This window comes from Drosophila elegans, unplaced genomic scaffold (genome assembly GCF_018152505.1).
Source record: "Drosophila elegans isolate 14027-0461.03 unplaced genomic scaffold, ASM1815250v1 contig_476, whole genome shotgun sequence".
In the NCBI taxonomy this organism is placed as follows: Eukaryota; Metazoa; Arthropoda; class Insecta; order Diptera; family Drosophilidae; genus Drosophila; species Drosophila elegans.
In genome coordinates this window covers 25,118,281-25,131,698 of record NW_024545863.1, presented here as the reverse complement: position 1 = coordinate 25,131,698, position 13,418 = coordinate 25,118,281, and the positions used below count along the sequence as shown (strand labels likewise).

The 13,418-nt window shown below is 40.3% G+C and overlaps 1 protein-coding gene across 1 annotated transcript in view; it reads left to right on the top strand.

Annotated features, from left to right (window-relative positions):
• LOC108136805 overlaps nt 1-13,418 on the top strand; it is a 114,721-nt gene that overhangs the window by 12,351 nt on the left and 88,952 nt on the right. The window contains exon 3 of the mRNA XM_017258207.2: nt 7,973-8,076. Coding sequence (XP_017113696.1) covers nt 8,034-8,076 — 43 coding nt within the window. The 5' untranslated portion in view covers nt 7,973-8,033. The remainder of the gene's footprint in view (nt 1-7,972; nt 8,077-13,418) is intronic.

Here is a 13,418-nt window from a genome sequence, read left to right as displayed (position 1 = left end):
TTTTACTCCATCTTTGTAGGTAGATTGTCAACATTTAATATAAGTAAATAAGTAAATAAATATAAGTAACAAATAAAATACTACTTTTGGGTGTAAATAAACTTAGGTATTTTATTATATAGGAATTTATTTACAATTTTTTTTTAAGGTTTCACATGGGGGATTGTCTATGCTATGAACAGCAGTGGCTTAGTTTTATCTTAACTTGAAAAATTAAGTTTTACGTTTAAGTTAAGTTAAGTATTATATTTTTTTTTTAATAAGTGTGTTACTACTCATTTACTAATAATAATTTATTTCGTAATAAGGCTTACATGGAGTTTTAAAATTTCCGGACATAAGATCAATGAAAAAATGTATCTAAGTGCATTTGAAATTCGCCGAGCTGTGTTCAACATTCAACCCCCGTTCATATTCATTTCACGTTGATTTTGTGGCTGGGTCAGGAGCTCTTATCAGTCGAGCCAGGAAGAATTCATCAAGGTCAAAACGTTGATGGCCTCTGGTTCCTTGCGCCTCCTGCTTTGTCTTCCATCGCCATGGATTCGGTGGTTAGGTCAGGTTCCGGAACTTTTCCTTTCCTTTTTGTTGCCTTGTGGCTTGTCTGCCTCGCCTGAATGCCTTTGACAACGACTCCAATGACTCGAAGGCAGATGGCTGACGAGCGGGGGGAAATGGGAAATGTGGAAATGGGCTCAAACCCGCGTCTTGTTCTTTCCTCGGGTTCAGTGTTTATCGGCTGGCCGAAAAAAGTAATTTCTTAAAAAAGTTCGGCATGGCTGGGGCCAAAAGGGTCCGAGAATCGGCAACGAGTGTCAAGTGTTATTGACGATTTGTTGATGATGTGGCACAAAGGGTGGGCTAAAAACTGAGCAAAAGGTATGCGAATGAAAGTCGGGCAAGGGTAGCATCCCTTGTAGTAACTTGAGTGACGCCAGATCGCGTTGTCTGTCCCGGCTCATTTTTCCAGTTTCGGCATTTTCATTGCATGTACTTAAAGCACAAAGAGAACTTTCCCCCTTCTGTCATTCACCACTTTCTTCGTTAAAATTCTTGGGACTTAGAAAAAGAGCTGGGGATGTCTAATATTTTTTTTGCTGCCTTGGGGTTTTAAGTACCTTTAGAGTGTCAAAAAAAAAAAAATATTTATATAATTATTTAGGAAAAAGAGCATATAAAAAGAGATAGTCATTACAATATTTTTCTTAAGTAGTTTAGCAAGGATTTATTTAAATCCTAAGCTTAGCTAAACTCTTAAGAGGTTTTAAATAATTTAAACAACTCATGTACTTTTTACATCTACATTATGGAATTTTTATGTAAAAGTTTAGAAAGTAACAAAACATAAATAAGAGACTTTATATTTTAACATAACTTAAAAGAAACAAAAAAATCAATGTTTACATATAAAACCCAAGTAAAGCATACTTTAAATGTACGTAGAATTAAAAGCATATGTTAAAGCTTTGAGAGTCAACATTTTTTTTTTTTTTTTTTGATAATGTAAGTAAAGCAATTCAACTCAACTTACGGTTTTAACTTCTAAGAAGTTAAGGTGCTGTGGATACAGAAACCCACAAAAACTCGTAAGGATTGCTTGTGACAAACATGTAAAGGAATACCATATACCCAATATAGGATAGAAAAAAAGCAACAACGAAAGCAATGTCCAAGGTAAACACGCAGTGCATGAAACATTTTTTCAGTGAGATAACAAAAAATATTCCTTCACTCAGGCAGACACGAGGCACGTAACCGTTTTATCTCTTATTCAAAGTGCTGGCCTTGCTGTGGGTGTAAGTAAACTTCTGGCCGGCAGAAAGCCGCCGACCGAAAACTTTTCAAGTGTTGAGCAATAATCAGAAAGGCTGGACGAACCCACGCCCTCCTTTTCAGCATTTCACCAGCACCAATGCCCCCTGTACTGGTGGAAAAGTTTTCGTGTTTGGGGCATTGCTTAAATGGGTTTATGGGTTCATTTGCAGTTGTAATAGGCGTTGAAATGCTGGGGATTTTGGTCCTTTCAGCCGCCACGGCTTTGTTTCTTATCCTTTCTGTGAGATTTCCTATTCCGCACCTCTAATTCGCTCCTTCATCTCCTTGATGGGCTGCAAATGAGGGCGAGCTTCCAAGTTAATTACGCTTTGACCCCGAGCAGCACGCAGCCATTTTTAACATTTTCTGTTAAAGGCTCAACCATTTTCGGATGTCCTTCGTGAAGTTTAGAGCACATAAACAGTTTTGTATTTCAATTAACCGAATGAACAGGCCACGAAATCAATCGAAGCTGAATCATGAGCTGCCGGGGAAGGGAACCAAGGCACCCGAGACCCGACGAAATGAATCAAATCAAATATTTATTGTTTTCGATCCAATAAATTTTTATCACTCACCGGGGTAGCTGGCGAATGGCCAGCAAATCGTGGGCGTGGTAGGTGCGAAATATACAAGTGACAAGGCCGCCAGTGACAGCACACATTCACTTTCCCTTACAGAGGGCACATAAAAAATAAGAAAAAAACCACTGGCGAAAAATAATAATCATAAAATGGCGGATGAAATTCACAAATAAATGCGAAAACGAATACAAATCAAGCCGCCCTGCTGCATATGAGTTCGGGCTACGGAGTGTTTGTTGTGAGCCGAAAACGCGAGCATAAAGAATTTGCAATTTAAAAGGGATTTACTGCGCCTCGTAAAACAAACACAATAAAAGATCAAACGACATGACAGGCTAAGGCCTGTGACCCCCTCCTTTGGCCCTGACCCCCGACCCCTGTTCCATGACCTCTGAGCCCCAGGCCTTGGGCCGGAATGTCAAAGGATGGGCCCCAAGTAGACAACAGCCACGAGCCGAGAAAGATGACAAAATAAAAGTAAAGCCGAATTTGGTGTGACAACTTTGCAGGCAACGAAACGAGATCGAGATGGATATGACAGGGCCAAAACACACACGCACACGCACTTGGCCCTTATACACACACACACACAAACACACACACACACATATGGAGTTGGCGAATTGTTTTCGCCTCGGCTTCAGCTGCCTGCCACTGTTGACGTTTTAATCGAATCAATCCGGCAGCCGAGCGTGTCGAAAAAAAAGTTATAAACTTGTTGGCAGTTGGATTGAGAGTTCATGTTCTCGTTACCCCACGCTGTTGCCAATGTGGTTTTGGCCCGAATTAGGGCCAAAACTGGATGACTGACACACACATGGGGCTGATGCTGATGTTGATGCTTCTCTATTTCTATCTGGCAAGCTAATTTGCGAAACAATAGAAAAGTTGTTGCTTGCTTTTCCCATTTGAGCATTCAGTATGTTTCGGTGCAAAATCAAATGATTTTAGTTTGTCTGTGATCCGATGCCGATGTGCAAATGAAAATTACTGGGCGAGCTATGATTTGATTTTTCCATTTTTGCTTGCATGCAGTGGGTTGGACCCACACAACGATAATTCGAAATAACAGTTTTCTCTTTTAAATAATAGTTAAGTCTGAATACAAGCCAATAGCTCTTACTACTTTCCTTAGCCGTAAAATGTATTCTTTTTTGCTTGAAAATATATTTATGCTTGTAACTATACGTAAGTAAGTAAACAAGTTATTTAATACCAGCTTAAATTTAAAACGGAAGCAAGAATATTCACAGAAATATATCTTTCGACATGGTTGCCAGGTAAAATATTTATCAAGAAAGTAAATAACTTTTTCATGAAGCAAACTACGCTAATGTGATTATGTGTGATTGTTTCCTGTGTAAAAGTAACCGTACTCTCATTATTGAGTTTATTATCAGATGCCCAAAAAAAATTGAGGTGCCCTGTTAGGCAGGTTAGCTTTCATGATAAATGCAATCTACGCCGGTTTTTTGAATAATCGGACAACGCCTTGTCGACCAGGTCATTAATCAAATTTATCGAGCTCAAAAATCAAATCTAACGGTCATTTCATTGAATTTAGCTAGCTTTTCAAATATGTCTGCTGTATACCGCAGAAGCTACCAAACAAATTTCAAATGATAAACATCGTTCGTGCATTTCTGGCTGGGCTGAGAATTTAATTTGTAATTTAATAAGCCTGTCTGCAATTATGCAAAATAAATAAATTAGAAATCATGTGACGGGTATTCAGTCCATTCATGCACAAGAGTGCGATGAGTATGAGCGGCTCGGGTAAACAAACTACGGACTTAATCCAATTAATGTCGGATTTAAATGCTCGAGACGATTTGGCACACAGTGACAGGCACCGAAGCAGAAGCTCATCTCGACTCGACTGGCCATCGAGGGGCTGCAGGGGTAAAGGGCGGCAGGATATCGGAGGAGTTGGCGCCGGCGATTCAGATTTCACATTTCAGATGCAGCCACAACCGCATCGTGTACAAGTTACTCCTGGGAACGTGGTGGAAAAAGGAAACTTTTTCTGCGACGTAGATAGTTTTTGCTAACGGCTCTTGTGTGTGTGGGCGGAGCAAGGGGGCGTGCCGGCATGCAGACTCTATACTCTACTCAGCACGTAGCCAGCCTCTCACTCAGGCTATGTACCGAGAAATATTAAGAAAACCTCTAAATATATTTTGGAAATTTTAGTATTTTAATTATATAAATATATAATTAATTAATTAATTAACCAATAAATTCTTTTGACGAAATTCTTTAACTTTAATGAGGATATAATAAACTAGTCAAAGGCTTTTCCTTATTATTATTAATGGAACATTTTTTGGGCGAATAAAAACATAACTTAAGACTTTAAGATTAATTCTTGTTGCTAACCCAAAGCAAATAGTCCTTAAATAATTTGAAAAATAAAATATAATAAAATGTCGTTGCTAATTTAAACATTGATAAATGTTTAATACCTTTGAAAAAAATATGTATCTCCTTTGTTTATTAGTAATGCCGCCTAATTATTTTCTCAGTGTGCATGTGTGCGTAGTGGGAGGATGGATACGTAATGCGTCATGTTCGAGTTTATCGCTTGGGCCCCGAAATTGCCATACTGGGTGGAAGAAAACAGCCAGATAGCCTCAATCCGAGTGCCTGGCGGACGGGACGTGATTCGAACCTGGTCGTCTGATGACTGGGATGTGACCAGAGCGGACTAACCGGGGATTGGAGATCGGGCCTTGGCCAAAGTCGGTGGTAACTTCTCTCGACCTGACAGCCCGGGATGAAGGGGGACTTGGCTGAGCATGTGCCAATGTGCTGTTAGTAATGGAACCGCAAATTGAACCAGCCAGGGTGGGCGAAAGCGGAAACGGAAGCAGCCAGCTGGCCGCCTGCAAATCGCAACCAGGGACCTTTTGTGGTCTCAACAACTGGAATACCTTCTCATCGCCTTGATTCACGAATCGGTGACCGCCAAAAAAATATTTTATGCATTTGGCTGGCCATAGTAATTAGATTTCCCTTTCATTCGATCTAAATTTAACGAGTGAGTGCACAAAATCCACAAAAGCGCACCGATAAATTATATTTCGGTAGAAAACTAAATGCCAGAAAAGCGTATGTGGTTTTCTATATGGTTTGGTATTAACGCATGAATATCAAATTTTATTAAATTATTAAGCATCAAACAATACAATCAGTTTTCCCATACACAAATTTTCGCTTTAAGAAATATGTATTATGGTTTTCACGCCATTGACCCTAATAAAAGTGTGTTTGTTTTTATTTATTTTCAACCATTAATATTACAGGTAAAGTCCAAATTTTCGTTATGAAAAGTGGGCAACTAAATACTCGAATTGAACGCAGTCTGACTACTAATTAGATCTTCCACTCTTACGACTCAAATCAATCGAATGAATGCACAGAATCCATCCCATATGCTCACGCATTTGGTTTTCAACGGGAACTAAATGACGGAAGAGCGTCAGCGAAGCGTTACGCGGAAATGCGCCCGTTTACATGCTCGTCTACCGTAGAGATTCCTTCTGTATCCGCCTGTCTCACCGGTTGTGGCTAGTTCTGCTCACCTGTCGCACCGGCCGCACCCGACTCACCTTCAATACCATTGGCTGGCTCTACACGGACGCACCCTTACGCACACAAACGCAACCCGGCAACAGCAATTGTCGTCCTGTGGCTGCTTCGTTTTCGTCCTTGCCACTTGACTTTTGCTTTACTTGTGGCATGCGACTATTGCGGTTGCCTTACACTCTCAAAAAAAGTTAAAGAAAACGCTTGTAACGTTTAAACTAAATGACGTTTTTGGAAAATAATAATAAATATGGAAAAAAATTAGAAATATAAATTGTTAAGTAAGTGCCACATTTATTTAGTTTGAGGTTACCGAAAAACACATTTTTTAAAAATACCTTAATAAGTATTTTTATATATGTTTCTTTCAGTTGGAGTTCTTTACCGTACATTTTTTTGCAACCTACAGGTCAATAAAATTAAATATACCAGTTGAGTTTCATATTGTATAAATTCTATAATTAAAGTAACAAGTTGACCTATAAACTTTTTCTCTTCTGGTGAACAGTAAGTTTGCAACAGCTTGGTTTTTGTGTGTAGCAAAGGGATTGACCATTCTTTGCTGTTGCCGCGGCAACAGAATTTATGCAAAACGATTTTGTTTTTATCTCAAGCATCCAACTTGAGTTCTTGTCGTTCTTTTGTCATTTGTTAGCTTAGTTGTTTTCCGTGGCTCGCAATGTTAGGCCAGCTGGTCGTCCACTTTAATCACTCAAATGCTCGTGGCTCATAAAATGAAATGCCCTGTTAATGCCAGGGATCGAAAAATGTTGTCAGTGGGCTTAGCGGAAAGTAAGCCATCTTAAAAACTGGGCCTGAAAGTTGTAAATGTGCTGAAAAGCAAGATGAATTGCCGGTTTTTATTGCCAACTTCATTTGCTAGGCACTCAAAACGAGGGGCTAACTGGGCCAAGAGGCCCTAAATTAGGGCCATCTTTAAGATGCAAACCGAAATGAAGAGAGGCTCCAAATTAAACCCACTTCCTCTGATGGTCGGCTGCGTTTCAAATGAATATTAATTATTTAAGGCATGCTAATTCCGCGAATCCATTAATCACAATTATAATTTATGCTGTTCTTTTCACCTTTTTACGTGCATTCATTTTCGCATTTTTATCGAACAATTTCCACTGCCACTTGGATGCCCTTTTGCCTCATTAGCATTCGCATGGATAATAGAAATTTAAGTTGTAAAATCAATAAAGTGCCACATTAATTATTACAGCAACAAAAACAATAGCAAGGACAATGCAATCACGCGACACTAATAAATCCCCGGGGCTATGTACAAATCTGCGAATAATTAATGTGTGAACTCGAAATGGCATTCGGACTAGCCCATACCATTACGGATATTATAATTGCATTAGGGCTGCTTCGAGTGTTACCCTCATTTTACCATTAGGCTTAGCTAAAGGCTAGCATAATCTCAGCCCATTAACAAAACAAGTTCGAGTAGCAATATATAAATTGTTAAGTTCACAAAAATTCCACACAGTTTATAATTATTTGTGCATATTTAAATTTTTAAAAATTCTTAAAAAAATTAAGAGTTTGACAACATAATTCATTCACTTTGCCCCTTGCATAATTATAAACCAAGCATCAGTAGCTATTTAAATCAGGATCATAATTTTATTTATGCTAGAGTAGTTTGACAAATGAATTTTATGCGCTTCCTGCTGACTTTTGTCCAATCAAAATATGCATAATTTGCAATTTTCATTTGCATTTGCCAAGATGCAGCCGGTCACTTGCACTCCTTGACACTGGCAGCATAATTGTACAGTTTACTTTTCGTATTTATTATTTGATTTTCTGCCATTTCATTATCCTTTCGAACAGCGATTTTCTCTCAAAAAAATGAGAAAATGTAAATATTTTTCCATGTCACAGTTTACTTTATTTTCGCTTGACAATTATTCAGCTGTTCGCTTCAATTTCAATAATTAATTGAACAAATTATGCTTCTCTCTCGATTGCAGTTGAACAGTAGACAACGTCCTCCGATATCTGGATTTAATTTGTGCTACAACCGATGACAACATGCTGAAACCGTTGGCCGTGATTATTGGAATTTTTTATTTAGGTGAGTGCCTCGAAAGTCCTATCTCCGCCACTCACTCGTGTGTATTATTAATTACACTCGTTAAATGAAATCTCAACATGCGAATATGCGAGTGGACGAAAGTTAATTAATCACATTTGCCGCCAAACGATTTGTGTTCAAAGAGTTTTTGCTCATTAAGTCGATTAAATTCGACTCGAATCGCGTCGAGTGCCAAATACAATTTTGATGGAATTTAATCTTTTGATTTTTACGAAATAATGGCGACGTTTTATCACTAACGGAAATTTAATTTATTAGTGTTTAAATGTTAATTAAATTAAATTAGCAGGTAGGATCGGCATGGAGAAGAATTTCAGCATCAGAAGGACCATTTTTAGAAATAATCAACAAAATGCAAGTCGCGGGTTCCGGAGGGCGTTTAAAACATCTCCGAGATTGGTTTTTCGAGTACTTCCGTTTTCCCTGTACGTTTGTTATACGAGTGGAAAACTGAGTGCTGCCAGATCGTCGAACTGAAGATTCGCGGGCTTTCCTGATTTATATGTTTTTCGACCGAAATTTGACCGTCACGACTCGTATACTTTTACTTATATTATTATTACTGTTAAAATGGTTGGAAAATCGGAAGCTTTTGATTTAATTCTTGTCAAACTATTATTTAAAGCAGTGCAAAGTTCTCATTAACTTACAAAACCATGTGCCTTTAAAAGCTTTCAAAGCTCATAATGTAATGCGTAAAGCTCACCAGTCCTGTGCTTTAAGCTTTTGATTTTGACAAAGTCATTGAGTATTTTACTCAAGCTTTGTGAATTGCCTGTTTTGGCGAAACTAAAACTTACGTTCTAAACGTGGTTTCAAAAAACGCTGTTCTAAAGAAAGTTGTTCTAAAGAAAGTTGTGCTAAAGAAAGTTGCTCTAAGGAGGCTTTTAGTTTTTAAGCTTTTTTCTATACAGACAGACACCAATTTCTTGATAAGCGACGAACTGCGATAAGTTAAGTCTGGCACACAGCTCGTATGAGCGATGTAATCACAAATTTGCTGACCAGTGAAATGAAGATAATTTATTTAAAAATATGTATATACCATGAAAGCATAACTACAATCGCCAGACCATTGCGATTAGAAAGCCACAAAGGCGACTGTAAAAACCAACACATAGCGGCAAACTATAATTATGTTTATCTTAATTATATTGCGTGACTTAAGTTTCTTATTAACCGGCAACAAAGTCACAAAGTCAGCAACAATTTACCATGTTTATGGGCGGCGGGGCTAAAGCCCCAAGGAATTATTATTACATGCAGGTGGCCCAGAGGTCCACTCACCGCCTTTTGGGTAGCGTGAGCAATCATATCACGGGTGGGCAAATCACCAGAAAGAAAGTGGTCAAGCCAGGCCACCAAGTGGTCACCGCCGAGTGGCGCCTTTGTTCCCTTGCTCCTCCATCTCCACTTTATTTGCATATAAAACGTGATGATGGCCGGGGGCAGGGTGGGGTGGTGAAACGCGTTTCTAATGGAGCCACAACAATTGCTAGGACTTCGCTGTTGTTCTTGATTTCTTGCGCCTTGCAGCGCCGAAAAGTATGCTAGGAAATTAAGCACATTGGTCATTTTCATTTGCGTGCCTGTGAGCCGTTTTGGGGCCACGCGGCGTATGCGCAATGCAAAGAAAATGCCTCGAGTCCAGCGACACACGCAAAAAAATAAAACTGCACGTCATTACCTTGATTTGTGGCGACTTTTGAACTCCACCCCTTCTCGTTTTTCTGCCCTTACATAAGCCATACAAATTTCGCGCTTAACGTTAGCCGGTCTCATCATTTATGCTAATCAAGGGCACTTTAAAGAACGCTCATCGATAGTTCAAGTGTCTTCGCTGACGATAAATCAAAATAATTAAGTCGCTTTAAATTGACTTGAGTCGCAGTGCTGGGGTCCATAAAGTGACTGGCATTAACCAAACTCCCAAGTGGGGCTAATAAGCTTGAGACAGCGCTAATTTTACCCTCATTAAACAAGCTGACATGCCAGGCCCAGGAGAAGGACCAGATTGGTGGCACACAGGACGATGCCAGCTAACGGTTTAGAGAGCTCAATAAACTCAAAGGGCTGGCCGGCGTCCTCCCTTCGTAACGTCGTCGTCCTCCCTTAGTCCACAAAAACCCCTTATTTCCAAACCCCTCGATTGCCATGCCAGCAAGCGTCGCCATTTTGGCAGTCATTAACGGCAAACTGCTTCATCATTTAATAACCCAAAAGTGAGCTGGTTAAATGCCGAGCGATGCGATGCGACGGGGCTCTTTTGGCCCAAATACACCCCCACAAAAACGGCACACAGACATACAGACGGCAGCTTGGGCTGGTAAGAAAAAAGCCAGAGTGGCACAGAACATGCCACACTTATTTTTATAGATTTCATTTTAACACCGAAAAAGGCAAACGCATGGAAACTTAACCGATGCCGTTCCAGACCCTTTGCCCCAATCCCTGTCTCTGTGTCTGTCTCTTTCCCTGCCACGCCCCCTCTTTCGCTTGGCAGGCTCGAGACTACATAAAATTGGCAAGGCGTCAAAACGGGCGGCAAAGCAAGAAGGAAAAAAAGGGTTCATTATGGCAATTTGCTTAAACTCATGGCGGATGCTCCTCAGTTCTTTGGGAAATTCAGCTTTTTTGTTTTTTTTTGGGGTAGAGAATATCTTAAAGCCTACAATGATTTCGGGGTCTAACTGAAAAATAGCGTCATCATTTGTCGGTCTGAGTTTCGTTTCACATTCGCCACACTTGGCGTGTCGTCCCGGTTTCATAAAATATAATGAAAAGCAACATTTCCGGGCTGGACTAATTCCCAACTCCTGTCACCTCAAAGCGAGAAAAGTTCAATGCACTCCTCTGCATTTCCATTCCTCCTGAGTTTTTCCAATACGTGTGTGCTTAGTGTCGTTTTGTTTGGCCACTTTCAAAGGGGTTGTCAAGTCGGACGACTTGGACTTATGACATGATTTTACTGCAGCAGGCTGTACAAAATTTTTAATTGAGCCCCTATGGCAGGGGCAAAGTCGACACGCAACTCTTGGCTAGGACTTGAGTCTCAATTGGCATTTGTAAAATATTTTAAAATGCACTCAAGCTACGGTCTTGTTGAAATGAAGGCTCCCACTACAAAGAGAATACACAATAAAAAACCTTTAAAGGTATACAAGTTTAATTTCCAATCTCGGACAATTTTAAAAATTACTGAAGTAATCTGCAAAAGACATAAACAGAAAAAACATTAGAACAAAAATAAAGCATAAACAACTTTTTATTAAAAGTACATAAAATATGTATTCAATTTCTTTTCGGTTTTATTTTATAGGAAAATATTGTTCAAGCTAATATCTAATTCCTTACATATATGCCCTTTCCATTTTATTTTTTTATAATTGTGCCTTTATTACACTCATTTCTGTCGCATATTCAAACAAGGCTCAGTGGAACACAGAAAGATTATTGCGAGTACTCAAGTGACTATCAATTGGGCTTTCAAAAGTAATCCAATGTAGATCTTTTTTCTATTATTTAAAGTTTGAGCTTTGAACACAGAAAAGAAAATTCAGCACTTTACTCTCGATTTTCGGTTGCGGTGTTTTTCTCCGTTTAGAGCTGTCGTTGCTGGTTTCCCAGTTGTCGTCGCTGCGGCCGGAAGTCCTTGCCGGAGCAAAATGGAAGGAGGCAGCCGCTTGGCGTGTTGAGTTTTCATTTTTCGTGCGTGCCTAATTATATTTGCGTGTGCATGACTAATTGCTAAGGCCTTGGGCTCTGGCCGACTTTAAAGCCATTTAAAAGGATATTAGCATGGACGCATCATCGGCGGGTGACAAGTGACATGTGTAGGCGTCGCTCGATCTGGTCACCACCGCCATTACCATCACCATCACCGTGTCCTTGTGTCCGCAATGTTGACTTTATTGTCGGCAATATGATTTGTCACCTCGAAGGACATGGCAAACGGACAGCTCCTGGCTGACAGATGAGTGTCTGCCAGTGCGTCGAGTCCACTTGACAGGACATGGCGTGTCGGCTTTGTGGTCTAACCCAGCTCGTAGCCGGTGCGCCTTGATCGATTACCATTACATCCCGATGCCGATGGCGATGCCGATGCCAAAGCCGATGAAGTGGGGCCTTAATGGGTAATAAGTAGATTGCGTGATTGTTCCCAGAGCTCGTCGCATTTTGCAGTGATTGCTCACTTTTCGACACTTTCGGGCGATGGCAGACAAAGGCGAAAGGTCGGGGGATAAGCTGCTAAGCCTTCGGACCTCAAGTGGGCGTCCATTAATCAAGTCGGACCAGAGATGTATGTGTATGCTTTGGATGGGCGTGCTCCGTTGCGGAACTATTCGTTTGCATTTTCTATTATTATGAAGACATTCCGTGTCGTACGGCCAAGTTTTTTGTTTATTTCTGTTTTAGTTTTCCCCGTGTTTGCCAAGTAATTAGTGGCATAAGGCAAAAGTTTTTGAAGTCAAATGTGTTGGCATTTGATTTGGAGGCGCTTCCTGAGCCGCAGAGAGAAACTGGAGAAGGAGCCGCTTAATTTGCATTCAAATTAAGGTCACAGGCCACACACATTTCCAGAATTTATTCCTCCATTGGCATTTAATCAGTCGTGCTGCCGGGAAATTTACACATTTATCGCTGCACCGAATCGCTTTCAATATCCCTTCCATTCGATCTAAATTGTTTTATGCCAGGGACGACCCTGCCGAATATGTTAAACAGATAAAAAGTGGATTCCATTCGATTTTCCTTTTATTTGCTCTGTGTGCTTTGGGGATTTCCAAATTTATTTCCAGACATTCCTCGCCTGCAATTATATCACGCTTGAATTTACAATTGTTTCGGCTCGTGTTCCTTTGGTTCGCCATAAATTTAAGGCCAGAATGTTTCAGCGGGGCATGGTTGAGTGTTTTGGCCAACTTGTTTTGCATGAAAAAGTGTCAACAACAAGCGGCGGGTCCTGCCTCCGGCTGTGACACCAAAGCTGACAACACTAATGAACGAGCGATGGGCGCACTTGCCACGCCTCCACCTCCGCATCCGTGCCCTTTGACCCCCGCCCACTGAATTGCTTAACGGCATTTGTTCTATGCAGTTCTCACCTTTCCTTCCCTTGGCATCTTTTCCTTTTTATTATTATTTTTTTAAGTTTAGTTTTGGTTTTGTTTCTGCCGCCCGCAACTTTGACATAATTCAGGGCAGGGCTGCCAGGCTGACCAAAAAATATGAAAGTTTGCGGGTGTCGCTGCAATTTTCTCTCTCATTTTTTGCCATTTCCCCACCCCAAATGTTGTTGTTGCCGGCAAAAGTTGATAACG